Raw genomic sequence first — 21,984 nt, 5'->3', positions numbered from 1 at the left:
AGTCAGAAGTCAGGATTATGTCCAGTTCACTAACAATGTCATCATTTTTTGTTGATTCTGTAACAGTTCTCTCAACCCAGCAATACAAGTAAAACAGAATTAAGTTTTCTGTAAAAATAACGACTGAATGGGGCTAAGTGGATAACTTGATTGAGTAATGCTTTTATGTAACTTGAAAAACTGGGAATAAATAGTTCAACTATCTAAATAGTTGAAACATTCTTTAAATTATATTAGAATTATTTATAGAAATGTAATATAATTGGGCAAAATCAGAAAATACAGACTCACAAAAAGTCTTTATTCCCGAAAGAATAACATATCTCAAGTACAAAACTTTGGAAAGTCATTTGTGTTTAGTTATCAACAGATAGATATTAATGATGCTCTGTTAATATTCAGTTTTTCATAAAGCAGATAAAATTTCTATGATGATACCACATCTTGGCCTACCAGAGAACTCCACGGACTTAAATAAATGATACTTTTTATAACTTAGCATGTAGGGTTGTTTTAAAATTTTTTGTTTTGCCTCTCCTTCTTATTGTAGGCTATAAACAGCAACAGTGCTAGAACATTGGTATGTGTCATTTTTCTTTTAGAATAGATATTCCTACCTCCATAGATGCATTTCTTTTTTGGTATCTCAGTCATCATCTCAAGGCTGGTGAATCTGAAGCTCATAGTGCCTAAGTTAATTTTCATTGTTCCTACAATATCTGTAAGATGAGTGAAAATACGCATTTGACAACTTTATACATATGTATGTTAAATTTTTGGCTACAATTTCTTTTAATATATTGACAGTATGATAGTACATGAAAAAATAAAAGATATCAATCTTAAATGCTCTTCTAAAGATAAAAGCTATAAATAATCTTTTATTAGGTATCCAAAGAATCTTTGAAGTCACCTGGAATAAAAAAGTGGACTGTGTTTACAGTCAATTTATTGGGAACTACATTGGTAACACTTTGCAATGTGTTTATTCTTTAGAATTAGTCAAAATTTATTACTAATTATTTTGTTAAATTGGAAAGAATAAGTTCACTACAGAGTTGGAAGTTTCAGTCTTTTAAAAAAGTCACCTTAAGTATGTAAGTCGGGGTTACTTTGGCAAGCAACAGCAATAATTTTCAAATGCCATGTCTCCTAGCTTTCACATTGTTCGGCTCTCTAGAATCAACAGTTGGTCATTTTCAATACTATTACAATATAGATTAGTTAATAAGCCTGACAAAAATTCTAACTTTTCTTTTTAAAGAGGAGAGGGCGTTTATAATACAGATACTAAAAATACAAGGGTTTCAAATTGCATGCAACATGTGCCTACAAAGAAACTAAATGTTAATCTAGTTCAAGTTACCTAAATGTATAAAGAAAAAGCAATGTGCTAGCCAACATCCTCACTAAAAAATAAATCATCATGAAACACAGGCAAGTTCCTCCCTGTATCATAAAGGATCAAAAACCATAGGTAAAAATGTAGTGTTTCTCTAATTAACTGAAAACAATATATGCCAGGTAAAAGACTACTCAAGTCTAGAAGAGAAATAACACAAAAACGAGCCAGTTATATTTTAGGTACAAGTGACAAATATATTTCTTTTTATTGTTAAGTTTTCTCTAATGTATTTCAGTAACTGAAGTGTTTTATTTTATTTTATTCCACTGTTGGCCATAGTTTGAGCCCTACAGACTCCCTTCCCTTTCACCTCAAAGCGAGCTCCTTTGTATGTAGCCACACACTCATCATTAGTGTAAAGATCAGGCTGGATCTGCTCCCAAATCTTCTTCTTAGGATTCAGCTCCTTGTCAGGCTCTCCTGTTGGGGGAGGAAAAAAAATACATAGCTAACATATTAATAAACTGTCCATAGAGATTTCTAGTGAATTGTCTTGGATACAATTTCTGATCTTTAGATCGGATCAGGATTTAAACGTTTACTTTTTTAAAAAAATTTATTTATTTATTTTTGCTGTGTTGGGTCTTCGTTTCTGTGCGAGGGCTTTCTCTAGTTGTGGCAAGTGGGGGCCACTCTTCATTGCGGTGCGCGGGCCTCTCACTATCGCGGCCTCTCTTGTTGCGGAGCACAGGCTCCAGACACGCAGGCTCAGTAGTTGTGGCTCACGGGCCTAGTTGCTCCGCGGCATGTGGGATCCTCCTAGACCAGGGCTCGAACCCGTGTCCCTTGCATTAGCAGGCAGATTCTCAACCACTGTGCCACCAGGGAAGCCCCCAAACATTTACTTTTAACACTTATTTTATTTTTACGATGTCGGCAATTTATATTCTTGATTGGTAAAATATTTTATCATTTCCTTACAAATGTTAAAGATATTATTTTTTACTCTTACAATAAACAGTTTTCCAGGTAATATAGCTCAATGAATTGGAATGATTCATTCTAATTAGATTAGAATGAAATGATTAGAATGAAAATACAAATGATTAGAATGAAAATACAAGATATTCATTTTATCATTACATATAAAGAAAGATTTTGAACAGATGAGAGCATAATTTGATGTGTTATAATTTTACACATGGCAGAAGCAGCTTATGCTTTACTATTTGTTTCAACATAAAAAATAAATGACTAGATCGCTGCTATAGTACTTAAAGATTTCTTACAATACTGGAGAATGGCTTAAATGTTGGGGTTATCTAGCTAAATATAATAACTACTCTGGGTTTCATCTGCTGCCCATTCCACTTGGTGAGAAGGAAAGAGAAAGGAAGAAGAAGGAGACAGGACTAGCATTTTCTAACCACCAGGAATATATGTTGCTGCATGCAATTCACAGAAACACACTGACTCTAGTTTTAAATATAAAGAAACTGGGGCTCAGAGAAGATAAGCTGCTCAAAGTCACACAAGCAACAAGAAGAGTGAGATTTGACACCAAAACCCTTACTCTGTTAGTACAGCACCTTGCCTCCTAATAAATTATCCTCTGAAAAGAAACAAACAACACTTTTACACGTGGATAATATCCTATCCCCTCTCTTTACCGTAACTCACACTATAAAGTTCACAATCAAGAAGAGACAAACACATTGTAGAAGGTATCTGGTCTAGGCTTAAAAACTACCAATATACCAAGCGATCCCTCTATTTAATGGATGATGAGGAAGAAGAGAGTAAAGTTGAATGTAACATGATTTTAGTAGCTGAAGATGTTCAATAACTTTTGAAATGAAGAATCAGTTTAAGAAACAATGAAGAGAAGTAACAAATCCCTTAAGTGTTAGTTTCAAACGGAAAATGATTTCCCTGGAGGAAACAACAAAAATACTGCTTAAGTATAACTAAGTAATAATAGAAATATAACTTTCTAGATCTTTTTATTAGGTCTTCAGCAACTAATTAGCTCCCTGAAACTGGCAAAAATATAGAAAACTGTCCTCTGATATGTAGCTTTTCAGAGATGACAGAATAGCTAATTGAATAATGTATCTACAGTAGAAGAACAGGCAGTGAAACTAAAAGTGAAGAGACTGTCTAGTATAAAAGATAAGGATTTTTCTTACTCCTTTAAGAGCATCTGATTATTTGATTGGACAACAGAGAAACTAATATACAGAACAGAAAAAATTCCAATATATAAAGTATCTATAAAATTTCTGGTTTATTTTTCACCAAACCATTGGTTAGTCTAAGAGCATAATCGTACTTTGTTTATACACAGATCATGTGGGGAAGTGGGCATTCCAGAATTCTGTAAAAGCTGAGACCAGACACACTGTTCAGGGGGGCCTGAGTACTAACTCTGGATCCCCTCACCTTGAACCCCAAAAAAGATATTCCCAAACTGATAATGAATTCAAGAAGCAGATTGTCTCAGGTTTGTGTAAAAGCTTCTTATCAAGACCATAGATTGTGTGGGTAAATTTTTGCTGAATGCAGACATAAGCCCCAAGTACAACAAGCTGTGGTGCAGCACAAACTTAAGCTTGTCAGATCTAGGAAGTCACTGATACGTATAGAAAATAATCATCATTATAATACATAACACTACACTTACATAGTGCTCACTATGTGCCAGTCACTGCACTATGTGCTTTACATATATTTACTCATTTAATCCTCTCAGTATACTAAATAAATACTATTAATTACCCCCGCTTTACAGATGAGGAAATAGAGGCACAAAAGTAATAGCTAAGAGCTTAAAACACCAGGCAGGTAGCTAAGTGTTTCAAAAGATAAACCTCACAAAACTCACAAGAAATACATACCATTAAAAAGCTTTTCTTGGGCTTCCCTGGTGGCGCAGTGGTTGAGAGTCCGCCTGCCGATGCGGGGACACAGGTTCGTGCCCCGGTCCGGGAAGATCCCACATGCTGCAGAGCGGCTAGGCCCGTGAGCCATGGCCGCTGAGCCTGCGCGTCCGGAGCCTGCGCTCCGCAACGGGAGAGGCCACAACAGAGGCCCGCGTACCGCAAAAAAAAAAAAAAAAAAAGCCTTTCTGACAGATGAAAAAGCTGAGGCTCAGAAAGGTTCCTAGGTCACCCAGCACTTGCAGAACAAGATCTGAAGGTTTTAAACTTCTTACATAAGACTGTAATAATTTTCAAGGGATAAAGATTTTAACTAAAAATGAACTAGAAACTATGAGAAGAATCTTCAACTCTTGATTGTTGCTTTTAACACATCAGGCTCAATACCTGAACATTCCAAATGTGGCTGTAAGACTTTAACGAGTCAGTAAACGAAATAATGATTCAGACAACTAAAATTTTGAGACTGTAATTAAAACTTGCCAAATTATGATCACTGAATATAAATCAGAGCTGAAAAGTCTTGGATGGAGTGTTAACCTTGTAGTTTATTCATGTTTCTCAATAATACACTATTTGGTAAGGTATAAAGCAAGTTTAAAAGGAAAGTTTAAATCACCTCCCACAAAAAAGCATACCTAATATCTTAAACAATTTTAAAAAATGAACTCTATTTCCAGAGAAGCCTTTCATCATTCCTCTGTGTTATATCCTTCTTCTAAATCTTATTTTCCTAATTTCCCCCCCCCTTTCTTTTTTTGGCATGGCTATCCAAACAAAGTGATGAGATCAATAAAAGTTCTTAAAGCTGAAAACTGTAGAGTCTCTGTAATTGCTAAACACATGCCAATAATCACCATGTGGAAATGGTTACACGTATTGTAAAAGAACTAATCATTCAGAGATTACTTTAAGATAACTCAATCTAAACAAAACACATAGGCAACATGAACTAGTTCAGAAAGGAGTCTGTACAGATGTAAAAAGCTGTGACTACCATCTCAGCATTTAAAAACTACAAAAAGCTATAAACATAAATTCCAGAATCATCAGCTTCCGGGATATCTGTCAGGACCATGAAAAGCTTAGCACCAACTTAATTATTTTGTTTCATTAATTGAGTTTTTGAACTATAATAATTGTAACTATCACCTTTTGTGATGCAAAGACTAAAGTATAACTTTGCAAATAGGGGTCAATTAATTTTACAGAGCTAATCAACAGAGAAAAGTGGTTTGTTGATTTGATAGGAATGATCTTGGAAATAATGAAGATGGATCCTCAGGTCTGTTCTTCAAATACTGGAAAGTTTTGGGAGTTCTTTAAAACATGTTTTACTAGTATGTTTCTTTCTATTTATTCATTAACCAACTTACTGACCTCCTACTCTATGCCTGACATTTTTCTGGATGCTAGGAATATAGTAGTGAATAATAACAACAACAAAAATCTTGATTTCATGATGCTTACATTTCCATGTGGGCAGATAATATAATGTACAGTATATCTGATGATAAGTGTTATGGAGAAAAATAAAACAAGTAAGGAGACATTTGAAAGATATGAATAAGATGAGGGACCAAGCCGTATAGCTACCTGGAGAAAGAACCAGTGGCTCAACTAGGGTGATTGAGGAGGAGCTGAAGTACATGAGGTTAATGAAGTAATGAGAGGCCATTGTAAGGACCTGTATCTGTATTCTGGGTCAAATGGAAAGCTTTTTAATAGTTTTTTGCAGAGGACTAACATATCTAACCTACATCACTCTGTAGGCTATAACTGAAAACAGACGGAAGAAGGGCAAGGGCAAAAGCAAAGTGATCAGTTAGAAAACTTTTGCAGTTACCCGGATAAGAGATGTTGGTGTCAGGACCAAAGTGGTAGAGGTAGAGATGATGAGAATCACTCTAGATATGTTCAGAAGGTACAGCCACTAGGATTTTCTGAAGAAGATGTATGGAAAAGGGAAATCTAGGGAGAAGACTGGTATATACATTCTTCTCCCCTGGGACATGTTAGTGAAGAAATCTCGTAGATAGCTGGACAAGTGACTGAATAAAATAGCCAAAGGAATGAACATGGAAAGAAAAAGAGGCCAAGCATGGAAAAAGAGAAGAAAGAGGTCAAGGATCAAGGTCTGAAGGTACTCCAATTAAGAGGTCAGGGAGGTGAGGAAGAAATCAGCAAAGGAGGTAAGCAGAGCAGCCAATGAAGCATGAGGACCACCATGCAAGTGTGGTGTCAGAAGCCAAGTTAAAGTTAATTAAGAAAAGGACTGAGAACTAACTAGCCATGGATTTAGCTACAGGGAGTAAATTGGTGATCTTGACCAGAGCAATTCTGGTGGAACAGTGGAGAGAGAAGCCTGATTGAAATAGGTTTTAAGGAAGAGAATCAAATATAGACAGGCTTTTTTTTTAATTTAAAAAAAGTATATTAGTTTCAGGTGTACAACACAGTGATTACATATTTTTATACATTATGAAATGACCACTGCAATAAGATCATTTACTGTCCGTCACCATACAAAGTTGTTACAATATTATTGACTGTACTCCCTATGTATACATTACATCCCCATGACTTACTTATTTTATAGCCGGAAGTTTGTACCTCTTAATCTCCTTCACCTATTTCATCCATCCCCCCACCCTCCTCCCCTCTAGCAGCTATCAGTTTGTTCTCTGTATCTATGAATCTCTGTTTTGTTTTGTTTGCTGTGGTTTCAGATTCCACATATAATTGAAATCATATGGTATTTGTCTTTCTCTGACTTATTTCACTAATAAGCATAATACCCTAAAAGTCCACAAAGATTTCATTCTTTTTAATGGTTGAGTAATATTCCATTGTGTATGTGTGTGCGGGCATACGCGCACGTGCGCACACACTCACACCACACACAGACACCACATCTTCTTTATCCATTTATTTATCGATGGACACTTGGGCTGCTTCCATATCTTGGCTATTGTAAATACTGCTACAATGAACACAGGGGTGTTTTCCAAGTTAGTGTTTTTATTTTTTTCAGATAAATAACCAGAAGTGAAATTTCTGGACCATATGGCAATTCCACCTTTAGTTTTTTGAGGAACCTCCATACTGTTTTCCATAGTGGCTGCAACAATTTACATTCCCACCAACAGTGTAGAAAGGTTCCCTTTTCTCTACATCCTTGCCCCATTTACAACTGCATCAAAAAGAATAAAATATCTAGGACTAAATTTAACCAAGGAGTAGAAACACCTGACTCTGAAAACTCTTTGTCACTGAGGAAAGAAACTGAAGATGACACAAATAAATGGAAAGTTATACTGTGCTCACGGATTGGAAGAATCAATGTTGCTAAAAGGTCCATACTACCCTAAGCAATCTATGGATTCAATGCAATCTCTGTCAAAATACCTGCAGCATTTTTCATAGAAGTAGAACAAATAATCCTAAAATGTGTATGGAAACACAAAAGACCTCGAATAGCCAAAGCTATTTTGAGAAAGAACAAGGAGGGGTCACACCTGAAAATACACCGAACTTGAAACTACATTACAAAGCTGTAGTAATCAAAACAGGATGGTACTGCCACAAAAACAGACACGTAGATGAATAGAAAAGAATTGAGAGCCCAGAAATAAACTGACACTCATAGCATCAATTAATCTATAACAAAAGAGGCAAGAATATACAATGGGGAAGAGACAGTCTCTTCTATAAATGGTGTTGGGAAAACTGGACAGCTACATGTAAAAGAATCAAACTTGACCACTTTCTTACACTATATACAATAATAAACTCAAAATGGATTAAAGACTTAAATGTAAGTCCTGAAACCATAAAACACCTAGAAGAAAACACAGGCAGTAAACTCTTTGAGGTCAGTCTTAGCAATAGTTTTTTGAATGTCTGTCCTCAGGCAAGGGCAACAAAAGCAAAGACAAACAAATGGGACTACATCAAACTAAAAAGTTTTTGCACAGCAAAGTAAACCATCAACAAAACAAAAAGGCAACCAACTGAATGAGAGACGTTTGCAAACTTACTGATAAGGGGCTGATATCCAAAATATATAAAAAACTCAAATCACTCAATACCAAAAAAAACCCAATTTATTTTTAAAGAATAAGTGGGTCCATAAGCTAAAGACCTTCACATATCATACATGCTTTGAGATTAACCATAAACTCATATTTACTAATAAGACTCAATATCAACAGAAATAAGCATGATCTTAGAAGTTAGAAGTCTGAATGCAAATTCTCATTTATTATTAGACCAAAACCAGTGCATTCTTAAAAAAAAAAAAAAGATATCAATGCCTTTATCTCGTAATATTGTTTTCAGTTGCTTGATGCTTTAGGGACCAGTTACCATATTTAAATACTAAAATTTATGGCTTCACACATTTAAGATTTTAAAAAGTAGCGGGGAGAGTTTTTAGCCATTGTTATAAAAATATTATTTGGCATCTTCTAAACTCTATGGAAGTGATGGTTTTGTAGTTGGAGAAAATAGTTATTCAAAGCCAAATAGCAATTCAAAGGTTTGAGCCCCAGTTGCAATTTCTATACCACACTTAATATACATAACATAAAAGGTAAATCTCTAGACACTGAGCACATCAAGTGAACATCAAAATGTACCAGCAGACACCTTAAGCTTTAAAATGTAGAACATACGCTGAAAAATACAGTACTGATAAATCATGGCTCTCTCTGGGAAAAGGAAAACAAACAAACAAAAAATAAGACTAATGCTCTGTTGCATACATAGTATTAACTGTTATTTCCTTTTAGATTTACTGCTACAGAAGCAGTAAGCTATGTGGAAGCATAAGTAGGATAAGTACTAACAGACCTCATGTCCCCAAGTTTATCAATTATTCGATGCTGTTCAGCTTGGTTAAGCATTTTATAAGTTATAAGAGAATAATTCAAACAACCTCATAGGCTACTTTAATGTTAGGTTTTTCCCTTTCACTTTACAAATTTTTTTATATGTTAGCTACATATTCATGTGGTAAGGCACAAGGAGAAACTATGAATATGAAAGAAATATCAGACTTTGGAATGATGTAAACATAAACACACAAACAGCCAAACAGATTGGAAGATTCAAAAATATAGTAAAAGCAAGAAATCCACACTGGGCTATTAGCATCTCTAATGCTAAATCACTGAGTAACTTAAAAAAAAAAATTTCAATATACGTTAACAGTAACATCCAGATAATAACTGATTCAAGTGCTGAAATATCTGTTAACTCTAAACTGATTCAAGTGCTGAAATATTTACCTGTTAATTCTATAAGATAAGGGAATGAAAGCTCTCATAGAAATAAAAGAACTATAAGTCTTTTCTAATGAAATAGCCCATATGAATTCACAGCAAGCAACAATCAACAAAAATGCTGACAGTATTAGAGATTCAGGCACATCTACTGTTTGATCCTTCTACAAACTCTGTATAACCTTAAGCAAGTAACTTAAGTATTATTGGGTCTCAGTTTCCAAATTTGTAAAATAGTGGGTTAAAGTAGATGATTTCTTCCAGTTCTAAACATCTGACTCTACAATTTATATCAAAAAATAAAACGTAAAATGTATTCATCTTAAATATTTAAATAAAAAGGAAGGCAAATTTTAATCTGAAAGGGTAAACCAAGATTTTTGTTTTTTTTCTTCAATGTGTGCTGAATCTTAAAAGAAAAAGTTTGCTTCTATTTTCATTCCATTCCAATTTGGTGAAATAGAATTTCAGGTTTGTCAGGTATACACATGACGGCCTACCCAAAAGCATGAGGTTTGACGAAGTGTTCTGATACCCTGGTAAGTAGAGTGGTGATCGTGTGCTCCTAGAACCAAAAGCTATTATGCTGCTTTGAGAAATGACTGAGACTGGGATTTTCCCAAAACCTGCTTTACCAAAAAAAGTTCTCAGAGCACAGACCATCATGATCTTCAATCTACCAAGGTTCAAGACATACACATGGATTCAAAGTCACACATACTTGTTAAACAACCCCATGTTTTTTAGATTAGTATACTTTTTATTAGGAGTTGGGAGCTGAGTTTCATGGGAATTACCCATGCTTTCATCCATTTTTAAAAATCTTATCATTCCAATGTTAAAATTCTTCGTGTCTTAATATATCATCAAACACAGTTAACATAGGATTAAAAAAACAGGCCTAATAATCCTATCAGCCTTGCTATTCCATTAAAACTCATTTGTTTTCATAAATACATCTCCAAATAAATTTTGACTTTTAAACCTAATTCTACTTGTTATCCTAATTTACTTCTGCTTTTCCTTACTCTAGGCAAATGAACATCCTCTGTAAATACAGTCTTTTAATTTCTAACTGTTTTTCCTCTTATGAGGTCTTCAACTTTTATGAAAGAAATATTTATTCTACATCTGCCAAGCATCCTTTCTTTACTGCTTCAAAGACCTATTTGAAGAAATGTTCTCATGCATTATGAAGTTTCATCCATCTCAGGAGCATTTTACTACAGAAAAGTATCAATATGAAATGAACTTTCCTCTTAGATTATTAAAATAAATATGAATTTCTACTTAGAGTTTTCCTCTAAATCCTCAAGTCTAGTAAAAGCATATGCAAGTATATTACTAGACCGACTTGGAGAATTATGCATTTCCCCCTCCCTCTTCATCTCTTCATCTTTCTGTGTTGCATTCTGAGATAATCTACAGCTTAAATGATTTTGTAGCACATTAACTGGTTCTCTATTCTTATGACACTTCTGCTATGGAGGTATCAAAATTAGTATTTCACTTAGGGTAAAATCTCTCTGGTGTTTTATGAAATTTGAGTGTTCATGGGAACGGAATAGTTAGACAGTTGTGCCATCTTGAGTCGATCTCAATAAACTCAATAATATCACTAATAATGATCATCTAATGTAAAGTCTTACAAGTCATTTACAGGATTGACTTTAAATTTAAACATTCCAAGCATAGCTTTGAGAACAATGATTCCCAAACTATTTTAAATAATGACTAACAAATACTTACCAGGGAAAGCATCAAAGGTAATTCTGTCTCCAGGAACAGACCCATTAGGAGGTGCCAAGATTTCAACTTTGTCTGGTGAACTAGCACACATCACCATTGCCTGAGATACTACTCCCCTCATCTTTGCAGGTTTCAGGTTACAAAGTAAAATCACCATCCGATTTTGCATCTGTGTGAAATATAAATTGGTGATTAAAGATGTCTAGAGATTTAGAATAATCTTATCTAGAATACATTAAGGTACACCTAATATGCTAAATATCAAATGTCCTATTTTTGTGGCTGTTTTTATCCTTATCTGTGTCCAAAATCTTTTATGTTGTTAAGAAGTCTTATATCAACATGAAAAAAAATTCTACAAATTGACAATGCATTAGAGATCAAACAGCAGAGGCAATAATAGGCATTAGAGATCAAACAGCAGAGGCAATAATATTTCACTTAAATATAAATAAAGAAATGGCTGAGCGAAACAGATTTGGTTTTGAATTTAATCTGCCATGTACTAGCAATGAGGCTGTATAAAGTTGATCTCCCTGTTTCCTCACAAAAGGAGGGAAATGATATTAAAGACTTGTCACAAGGATTAAATCACAACATGTAAATAAGTATTTAGCTTATCATTAGCACTAAAATAAATGCACATTTTTTCTCCTATATGTTTGATCATTTCCAATACTATGCAAGGTTCATTTCCTAAGTTAAAAAATACTGATCATTTAACAATTCAAGCATTGTGCACACTACAATGAACAATTATGGCTATTTCTATAATTTGTTAAAGAAGTACATAAAAATTTCTGTAAACTTCAAATTTACTACCAAATTCTATGATTAAAAAAAATTAGCCTAAGGCTCAAATTTAAAAGGCCCCCATTTTGGAGGTCTTCATGAATTCTTATTGTCTTCAAACAAATAACTGTAAAATGCCACATATATGGGAACTTCAAAAGAAAAGTTATAGCAAATATGTATAAGAAAAACAACAGGGTTAGCTAGATGCAATCTGTTAAGAATCAGATGAGAGCTGTGGACCTTCACCTTAGAAAAATAAACAAATGCACAAAATTTGGTATGCAGTTTTGGGGAGCTAAGTGCTATTACTTTATAGACTGCTTACTAGTACTGACTTGTTGGGTTAGATACAGATGTGTACATAAATAGCTTTGCTTATGGCTGTGAATGATAGCTTCTGGAAGAGAAGAAAAAGTCTGTAACTTATGAGAACAAAAACGTTGAAGCCCCAAGGAGGAGGAGTTTTTCCAATTTGAGCTGGCTCAAGATCAGTTGGTTCTTTTCTCCAGGGCTCCTTATGAACCTAACTTCATAAGTAGTTATAAAGGAGCCCTGGTCCTATACAAAACGGATGTTAAAAAGAAAAAGCACACACATGTGCCAAGTCTATCTTTTTTTCACAGATAAGAGAAATTTCTTCACTGATCTCCTTAATTCCATCTTTCTCCCCTCCACAAAGCAACCGGATGATACTACTAATATGTGACACAGAGCATATTACCCCTTAGCTCAAAAATCCTCCAATGGCTTTCATCTCACTCAGAATAAAAGCCCACGTTTTTACAATGATCTCTAATACCCTATATCATTTGGCATCTTCATCTCTGATTTCATCTCCCATGACATTTCCCCTTATTTAGTCTGCTACAGTGACACTGGCCTCCTGCTGTTCTTTGAACATCCCAGGAATACTTCTGACTCAGGGCTGCCTGAAAATGCTCTCCCACCAGACAGAATGACTTGCTTTCTTCATTTTCTTAGACCTTTACTTAAATATCACTTTCTTTGGTCTTCCATGGCCACTTTATATAAATGACAACATCTTCCTAGTCTCAATACTTCCTAGATTCTTTCCCTACTTCATTTTTCTCCTGATATTTATCACCATTTAACACACTATATATTATGATTTTCTGACTCCCTCATAGGGATATAAGTTTCACAAAGGCAGGGCTTTTTGTTTTTTTAAGCAAATCTATCTATCTATCTATCTATCTATCTATCTATCTATCTATCTATCTATCTATCTATCTATCTTTCTATTTTAATTCACTTGCCTAGAATAGTTCCTGGCACAGTATAGGTGCTCAATAAATATTAGCATCTAGAAATAGGAATGAATAAATGTAGGAATTTATGCAAGTTCACAAAGCCAATAAGCAACAAAGTTGGCAAAGGACTGAGAGGCAGAACTATTTTAATGTTGAAGTCTATGGTCTTTGCAATATCTCAAGCCCTATGGGGCAGAGGAGATAGGTAAATGATGCAAATTACTACAGAAGATGTCTAGAAAGAGCAAATTGAAAACTATTACTGTCTTTGATTCGTTCCATGGTCATTGGAAATATAGATACATTTAAATATCTAAATAATAAAATACAAAACATCAATTTCTTTTTGCGGTACGCAGGCCTCTCACTGTTGTGGCCTCTCCTGTTGCGGAGCACAGGCTCCAGACACGCAGGCTCAGCGGCCATGGCTCACGGGCCCAGCCGCTCCGCAGCATGTGGGATCTTCCCAGACTGGGGCATGAACCCGTGTCCCCTGCATCGGCAGGCGGACTCTCAACCACTGTGCCACCAGGGAAGCCCCAAAACATCAAATTTTTAATGAATAAAGGAATACCATTAAAAATTGCAAGTTCAATCTTCATGATCCCCTCTCCTCTTTCGTCTTCAGGTATGAAAATATTTCTTGAGTTATAAAGAAATAAAACTTGCTTTCTTAATTTTAGATTGGTACTTTCTGAATTATATAACAATGATTTTAAAAATCAAGGAATAAAATTCCATGATGGAACAATGTTGTTAAATACCAAACTAAAAACATTTTTAAAAATTGAGAAAAAAAAACCATATCATTTCTTCTTTCTATGTTCCTGAATTTGATCGTAATTTACAGATGTTTTGCAAGTTTTTGCTAGTTTTATGCACTTTTTGGTGGAATTCATTACATTCAAACCAATCAACTGAATTAATCAATACCAGCTCATGTTGTGCAGTATGATACAAAAATTAAATGAAAAAACATTAAGAAAGAGGGAATGAAGGTGAAATGTATATGTAGAAATAATTTTAGCTATACAGATTACCTGTTCAAGAGGAACATGATTCACCAGGCCACTGACAACTGTTCTTAAGGCTGTTTCTCCAACATCTACCTCTTCTACATACAAAGAATCTGCATCAGGGTGTTTTCTGGCAGTGATGATACAACCAATTCGAAGATCCAGACGGGATACATCAATAGGCTTAGAGTCAGCACTTCCTCCTGCTGGTTGTTGTTTTTTCTCCTTTTTCTCTCCTAAAAATATTTATAAATGGATAAACATCAGAAGTAAAAATACACTATGAGGGCTTCCCTCGTGATGCAGTGGTTGAGAGTCCGCCTGCCGATGAGGGGACACGGGTTCGTGCCCCAGTCTGGGAAGATCCCACATGCTGGGGAGCAGCTGGGCCCGTGAGCCATGGCCACTAAGCCTGCGCGTCTGGAGCCTGTGCTCCGCAATGGGAGAGGCCACAACAGTGAGAGGCCCGTGTACCGAAAAAAAAAAAACCAAAAAACCAAACAAACAAAAAAAACACTATGAAAATCTCTATAGCATTGATGCTGTTGAGCTTAAAAGAAAAAAAAAAAAAGAGTGTTTATCTCCTATCTTCATTTAAATAACAAAGGAAAGAATTACTCATGTCACAATATTTGAACCCTTTTTAAGCAATTTCTCTGTTGAATTAACTGTCTATATCTCTAGTTAAAGACACAGAGTAGATGTTGGTAATCTATAGCTCAAGGGCAAATCCAGCCCACTACCTGTCAAAAAGTTTTATTAGAACAAAATCATGTTCATTAATTTACATGTTGTCTATGGATACTTTGGTACTACGGCAGAGTGTAGTAGTTGTAACAGAGACTTTATGGCCAGCAAATAACCTTTTAAAGAGAAAATTTGCCTTTCCCTGAAACAGAAGTGTAGAAAATCCTTTAAGATTTAAGATTTACTGTGACTCTAGAGAGTCACATTTTATTCTGATTATGTTTATAAAATTCTACTTTTATTTATATGCTGATAATATAACTCTTATTAGCATAAGATTACTTTAGCCATTGAGTCAAAATGCAACCTGTATAGAGTTCATATTCCTAAAGTTTACATTTAGCCTCTCTGGCAGAAAAAAAATGTAAAACAAAACAAAAACTTATTTACCTCCCAATCTTAAGAGATAAGTTATTATGGCTTGAAACATTGTTTTGTTTGTTTTTTGTTTGTTTGTTTTTTGTAGTACGGGCCTCTCACTGTTGTGGCCTTTCCCGTTGCGGAGCACAGGCTCCGGACGCGCAGGCTCAGCGGCCATGGCTCACGGGCCCAGCCGCTCTGCGGCATGTGGGATCTTCCTGGACCGGGTCACAAACCCATGTCCCCTGCATTGGCAGGCGGACTCTCAACCACTGCGCCACCAGGGAAGCCCGAAAACATTGTTTCTTAACTATTTCTTTGTTTTATCTTTGAACAAATATTTACTCAGATCTACGGCACTGAAAAAAGTAAGATGAGTGGCACATGCTAGCTAAGCACTAAAAATCTCTTTTAAGAAAGACAGATGTATACAGTGAACATGTGATAAATATTACATACACAAAGAAATATAGAAGCACAGAGAAGAATAATTCTGCCTGGAGTAGGAATAGATGATTTTGTGTAAAAAGCATTCACAATTTACACAAAGATAGTCTATAAAAAAGAAGGTAGAGCTAGTTTAAAATAATGGACAATTTTTACTTTCATTAGCAAATTTTTAAAAAATACTATTTTCCATGTAACATATTAGCAAAGATTTTTTTAAAGAGTAAAAGCCCAAATGATATAGAAATATATATATAAAATTACTACAAAAATCTTAATAGTAGTTATCTTTGAGTGATAAACTATACATTTATTTTAAAATACTACATACATACTACTATAACAGCATAATATAGCTATTTTCATATACATTTTTAAACTTTACTCTCTAGGCATTTGAAATACCTTTATCAGGAATCCACATTCCAGAGGTGATTGCAAATATCAAAATCTATACCAAGAACTTTGTTAGTCATCTTAAGGGATTTTAGAAATGTTTCATTAACAAATGAGTGATGCTTATAAGTGGCAGTATAGAAAGACTGTATGGGTGCCACAACCCTTGTGTGAGCAGAATTTTGGAATCTGGCAATCTTAGCAGCCAAACACCAATGGAACAGCCTTCTAATCCAGCACTGTCCAATATAGTAGTTGCCAACCCTACAGAGCTATTAACATTTAAATTTAAAATAATTAAAAATTCAGTTCTTTAGTCATACTAGACACATTTCAAATAGCTGCATGTGGTTATTGTCTACTGTGTTGGATAATGCAGCTATACAGAACAGGAAGTTCTATTGAACAGAGGCATTCTAGACCTAGATCTCCATTTGGTTTTGTGTGCTCCCTCCTCCTCCAAAGGAAGACTTTGTTGTCTCATTTGACTAGAAGGTTGGCTGACCCTGCAGCCACTGTAACGCATCCTCTTTGAGGATGGACTTCACCAAACTTATAAGAACAGGCTGCATGACTGTTCTGTGCCTACTTAATAAAATTCATAAAGTGAAAGAATTAGTCTGAACTGCTTTCTTTGTAACCATACCACCTAGTGGTGAAGTTATGTAGGAGAGGATGTACAGCCACTAACTACTTCTAACAGAGGCTATTGATGCTTACTAAAAGAACTCAGAAGTGCTAAAATGGCTTAGGTTAGCTCACAGATCCCTGAGCCATTTTATATTTTCCAAAAAAATTTTAACTAAGTTTAAATACTATGAGAGGCATGTATAATGAATTATAAAAGCACATTTTTAGACATACCTGGGGAAATGAAGTCCAGAAAGGAATAAAGGAAAGTTAAATAAAAAAAGGAGTCAGATTTATGATTAGAAAAATAGCTTTAGCAGCAATGGAAGGACAGACTAGAAAAAATGAGGCTTGAACATTAATTTAGATGAGATCATGAGAACCTGAACCACCTGGTAGCACCTAACAAAACGGAGGAACAGAGCTGCGCTCCAGATACGTTGTGGTGGTAGGAATTACAGGCATACCTGATTTTATTGTGCTTCCCTTTACTGCACTTTGCAGATACTACATTATTTACAAATTGAAGGTTTGTGGCAACCCTGCATCAAGCGTCTCTTGGCCCCATTCTTTCAACAGTATTTGCTCACTTCGTGTCTTTGTGTCACATTTTGGTAATCCTCACAGTATTTCAAACTTTTTCCTTATTACTATATTTGTTATGGTGATCTGTGGCTGTGATCTTTGATGTCACTACTGTAATTGTTTGGGGGTACCACAAGCCATGTCCATATAAAATGCTGAACTTAATAAATGTTGTGTGTGTTCTGACTGTCCACCAACAAGCCAACCCGTCTCTCTCCCTCTCCTCGGGCCTCCCTACTCCCTGAAACACAATATTGAAATTAAGCCAATTAATTACCCTACAATGGTCTCTAAGTGTACAAGTGAAAGGAATAGTCACACATTCTTCACGTTCAAAAGCTAGAAATGAGTAAGCTTAGTGAGGAAGGCATGTCAAAACCCAAGATAGGCCCAAAGCTGGATCTCTTCTGCCAAACAGCCAAGTTGTGAATGCAAAGAAGTTGAAGAAAACTAAAAGTGCTACTCCAGTGAAGACATGAATGACAAGAAAGCAAAACAGCCTTATTGTTAATATGGAGAAGTTTTAGTGGCCTGGATAGAAGAGCACACCAGCCATAACATTCCCTTAAGCCAAAGCCTAACCCAGAGCAAAGCCCTCTCTTCAATTCTGTAAAGGCTGAGAGAGATGAGAAATCTGCAAAAAGAAAAGTTTAAAGCTAGCAGTGCTTAGTTCATCAGCTTTAAGGAGAGAAGTTATCTCCATAACATAAAAATTCAAGGTGAAGCAGCAAGTGCTGATGTAGAAGCTACAGCAAGTTATCCAGAAGATCTAGCTAAGATAATTAATGAAGTGGCCACACTAGACAACAAATTTTCAATGCAGATGAAACAGCCTTCTATTTGTAGGAAGATGCCATCTAGGACTTTCACAGCAAGAGAGGAGAAGTCAATGCCTGGCTTCAAAGGACAAGTTGACTCCCTTGTTAGGGGCCAGTGTAGCTGGTGACTTGAAGTTGAAGCCAATGCTCACTTACCATTCTGAAAATCCTAGGGCCTTTAAGAATGATGCTAAATCTATTCTGTTTGTGCTCTATAAATGGAACAACAAAGCCTGGATGACAGTGTGTCTGTTTACAACATGGTTTACAAAATATTTTAAGCCCACTGTTGTGACTTTCAGCTCACAAGAATGATTCCTTGCAAGATGTTACTGCTCACTGACAATGCACCTGGTCACCCAAGAGCTCTCATAAAGATGTACAATGAGATTAAGGTTGTTTTCACACCTGTTAACACAACATCCATGCTATATGGATAGCCCATAGCCCATGGATCAAGAAGTTTGACTTGCAAGTCTTATTCTTTAAGAAATATATTTTTTAAAGCTATAGCTGCCATACATAGTGATTCCTCTGATGGATTTAAGCAAACTAAATTGAAAACCTTCTGGAAAGGACTCAGCATTCTAGATGCCATTAAGAATATTTGTGATTCATGGAAAGAGGTCAAATATCAACAGTAACAGGAGTCTGGAAGAAGCTGATTCTAATCCTCATATATAACTTGTGGGGTTCAAGATTTCAGTGGAGGAAGGAACTGCAGATGTGGTGGAAATAGCAAGAGAATTAGAAGTGGAGCTTGAAGATGTGACTAAATTGCTGCAATCTCATGATAAAATTTTAATGGATAAGGAGTTGCTTCTAATGGATGAGAAAAGAAAGTGGTTTCTTGATATGAAATCAACTCCTGGTGAAGATGCTGGGAAGACTGTTGAGGATAACAAAGGATTTAGAATATTACATAAACTTAGTTGATAAAGCAATGGCAAGGTTTGAGAAGACTGACTCCAATTTGGAAAGAAATTCTACTGTGGGTAAAATGCTATCAAACAGCATGTGTGCTACAGAGAAATAGTTTGTGAGAGAAAGATTCAATCAGTACAGCAAACTTCACTGTTGTCTTATTTTAAGAAACTGCCACAGGCCCCCACCCTTCAGAAATCATGAGTCTGATCAGTTAGCAGCAGTTGAGAAAAGACTCTCCCCAAGCAAAAAGATGATGACTTGCTGAAGGTTCAGATGATGGTTAGCATGTGTTAGCAATAAAGTATTTTTAATTAAGTTATATACACTATTTTTTTTAGACACACTGCTACTGAACATTTAACAGACTACAGTATAGTATAAACATAACTTTCATATGTACTAGGAAACCAAAAAATTCTTGTGACTTGCTTTCCTGTGATATTTGCTTTATTGCAGTGGCCTGGAACTGAACCTGCAATATCTCTGAGGTATGCTTGTATAGGTTTTGGTAGCCAATTAAATATGAAATTGAGGGACAGGGACAAGTTAAGCTTGACTCTAAGATTTCTACTCTAGTTGCCTAAGTGGACTGTGATATACTTTGCACTTCAGATCTTAATGGGTTCCTAAAACTTCAACACCCCCATGCTAGTTCAGAAATTCTGGTTTGACTGGAATATCCCTTTCGTATCTTCACAACTGGTTCTAAGCTAACTTTCTACCTGTGATTTCTCTGAAACTATCCCCTATATATACACCTAAATTCAGTCATACCAAACTACACATGGGCCTCTATACTTAATCTCTCCTTTTTTTTAGTTATGCTGGTCCCTCTACCTCAAATGCCACACTCTTATCCTGTCATCCTTTAGAGCCCAGGTTCCATTATCCTATTGTTCCTAACTTTAGTTCATAAAAGTCTGAACTTTCTTCTTGACACCATTATTATCAAAAATGCTGACATGTGATAAACGAGTCAAGTGCCAAATAACTTCAACTGTTCAAAAATACCTTTCTTTTCAATTTTCTCTTTCATCTTTTCTTCTTCTCCTCCTCCTCCTTTTATCTGCTCTTTGGCACCAGAAGATATGGCTGTTATTGGTATAGACTGTATCACATTTTCAGAAACCGCAGAATCAGCTTGCAGTGGAATACCAGATGGGAATGGTATCTGTTTTACTGAGAGAGAAAATGAAAATAATGTCGTTTATATTAAACAACAAACAAATGGAAAACTGTGAATAACAAATATGAACTCTTTATTTTTTTTAATTGACATATAGTTGTACAATATTATGTTACAGGTGTACAATATAGTGATTCACAATTATTAAACGTTATACTCCATTTATAGTTATTATAAAATATTGCCTATATTCCCCATAATGTACAATATATCCTTGTACAAACAATAGTTTGTACCTCTTAATCCCCAACTCCTATATTGCCCCTCCCCCTTCCCCTCTCCTGAGTGGTAACCACTGGTTTGTTTTCTAAATCTGCGTCAGCTTCTTTTTTATTATATTCACTAGGTTGTTATAATTTTTAGATTCCTCCTATAAGTGATACAGTATTTGCCTTTTTCTGTCTGACTTATTTCACTCAGCATAATACCCTCTGAGTCCACACATGTTGCTGCAAATGGCAAAATTTCATGCTTTTTTATGGCTGAGCAGTACTCCACTGTGTTTGTATGTATATACTACATCTTCTTTATCCATTCATCTGTTGATGGACATGTAAGTTGCTTCCATATCTTGGCAATCGTAAACAATGCTGCTATGAACACTGGGGTGCATGTATCTTTTTGAATTAGTGTTTTCGGTTTTTTGGATATATAACTAGGAGTGGAACTGCTGGGTCATATGGTAGAACATGAACTCTTCTTAAAAAGGAAATTCAGTGTGTATGATTATCAAGTCTCTACTATCTGAGACTGTAGAAAGGCTACCAAGAAATTAAGTTTATTTTAACCATAAAAGAATAAATGCATTATTCTCCTTCAATCACTAATGATTAAACTGAGAAAATTTTAGATGGCAACAATGTAAGCTAGTATTTATTATAAACTTACTATGTCCCAGACACTTTTCAAAATGCTTTATCTGAATTAACTCTTGTAATTCTCATAAATACCCTAAGCAATAAGTTTTATTCATATCCACGTTTACAGATGATCAAGCCGAGCCATACAGAAGTTAAGAAACTGGCCCATCACACACATAGTGAGTAAGGGAAGTAAGAATTTATACCCAGGTTGTCTATCTCCAGAGATTACACCCCCTCATGGTTTGGCAAGATGGCATGTTTTTCACTCAGGTTTTCTCTTAAGTTGAACAATCAACTGAAAAGATGTTTTAGTAACAATCATCAGAAGTAATGGAGAGATAGCAGCATTATTTGCCCATAATTCTGTTTCAAAAAACATTTTAAAGAAGTAAAGAAAATTGCTCCAGCAATGTTAAAAACATACTCACTGCCTAGTGAACATGGAAGAATATAATCTTGTGAGGGATTTTGATGTGGCTTATATTCCAGCCAATATTCAAACCACTTTTCAGAGGTATTTTTAAGTTCTTTCAAGGCTTCTTTTAGTAATATGAAGCTCCATCTACCCCTATTTTATGTTTCAACAAGACAGAATTCAGTACTTTAATTCAAACTGTTTGTTTCA

The 21,984-nt window shown here is 35.3% G+C and overlaps 1 protein-coding gene across 1 annotated transcript in view; it reads right to left on the bottom strand.

Moving 5' to 3' along the window:
- Nucleotides 1–280: 280 nt before the first annotated feature.
- AIMP1 (aminoacyl tRNA synthetase complex interacting multifunctional protein 1) overlaps nucleotides 281–21,984 on the bottom strand; it is a 40,398-nt gene continuing 18,694 nt past the window's right edge. The window contains exons 4-7 of the mRNA XM_082653179.1: nucleotides 20,322–20,489; nucleotides 14,425–14,636; nucleotides 11,319–11,487; nucleotides 281–1,825 (exon numbers count right to left, since the gene is read on the bottom strand). Coding sequence (XP_082509305.1) covers nucleotides 1,659–1,825; nucleotides 11,319–11,487; nucleotides 14,425–14,636; nucleotides 20,322–20,489 — 716 coding nt within the window. The 3' untranslated portion in view covers nucleotides 281–1,658. The remainder of the gene's footprint in view (nucleotides 1,826–11,318; nucleotides 11,488–14,424; nucleotides 14,637–20,321; nucleotides 20,490–21,984) is intronic.

This window comes from Grampus griseus, assembly GCF_964374135.1.
Source record: "Grampus griseus genome assembly, chromosome: 4".
Classification (NCBI taxonomy): Eukaryota; Metazoa; Chordata; class Mammalia; order Artiodactyla; family Delphinidae; genus Grampus; species Grampus griseus.
Note: the sequence above shows the minus strand (reverse complement) of the source record. Positions and strands in the feature narration are given on the sequence as shown.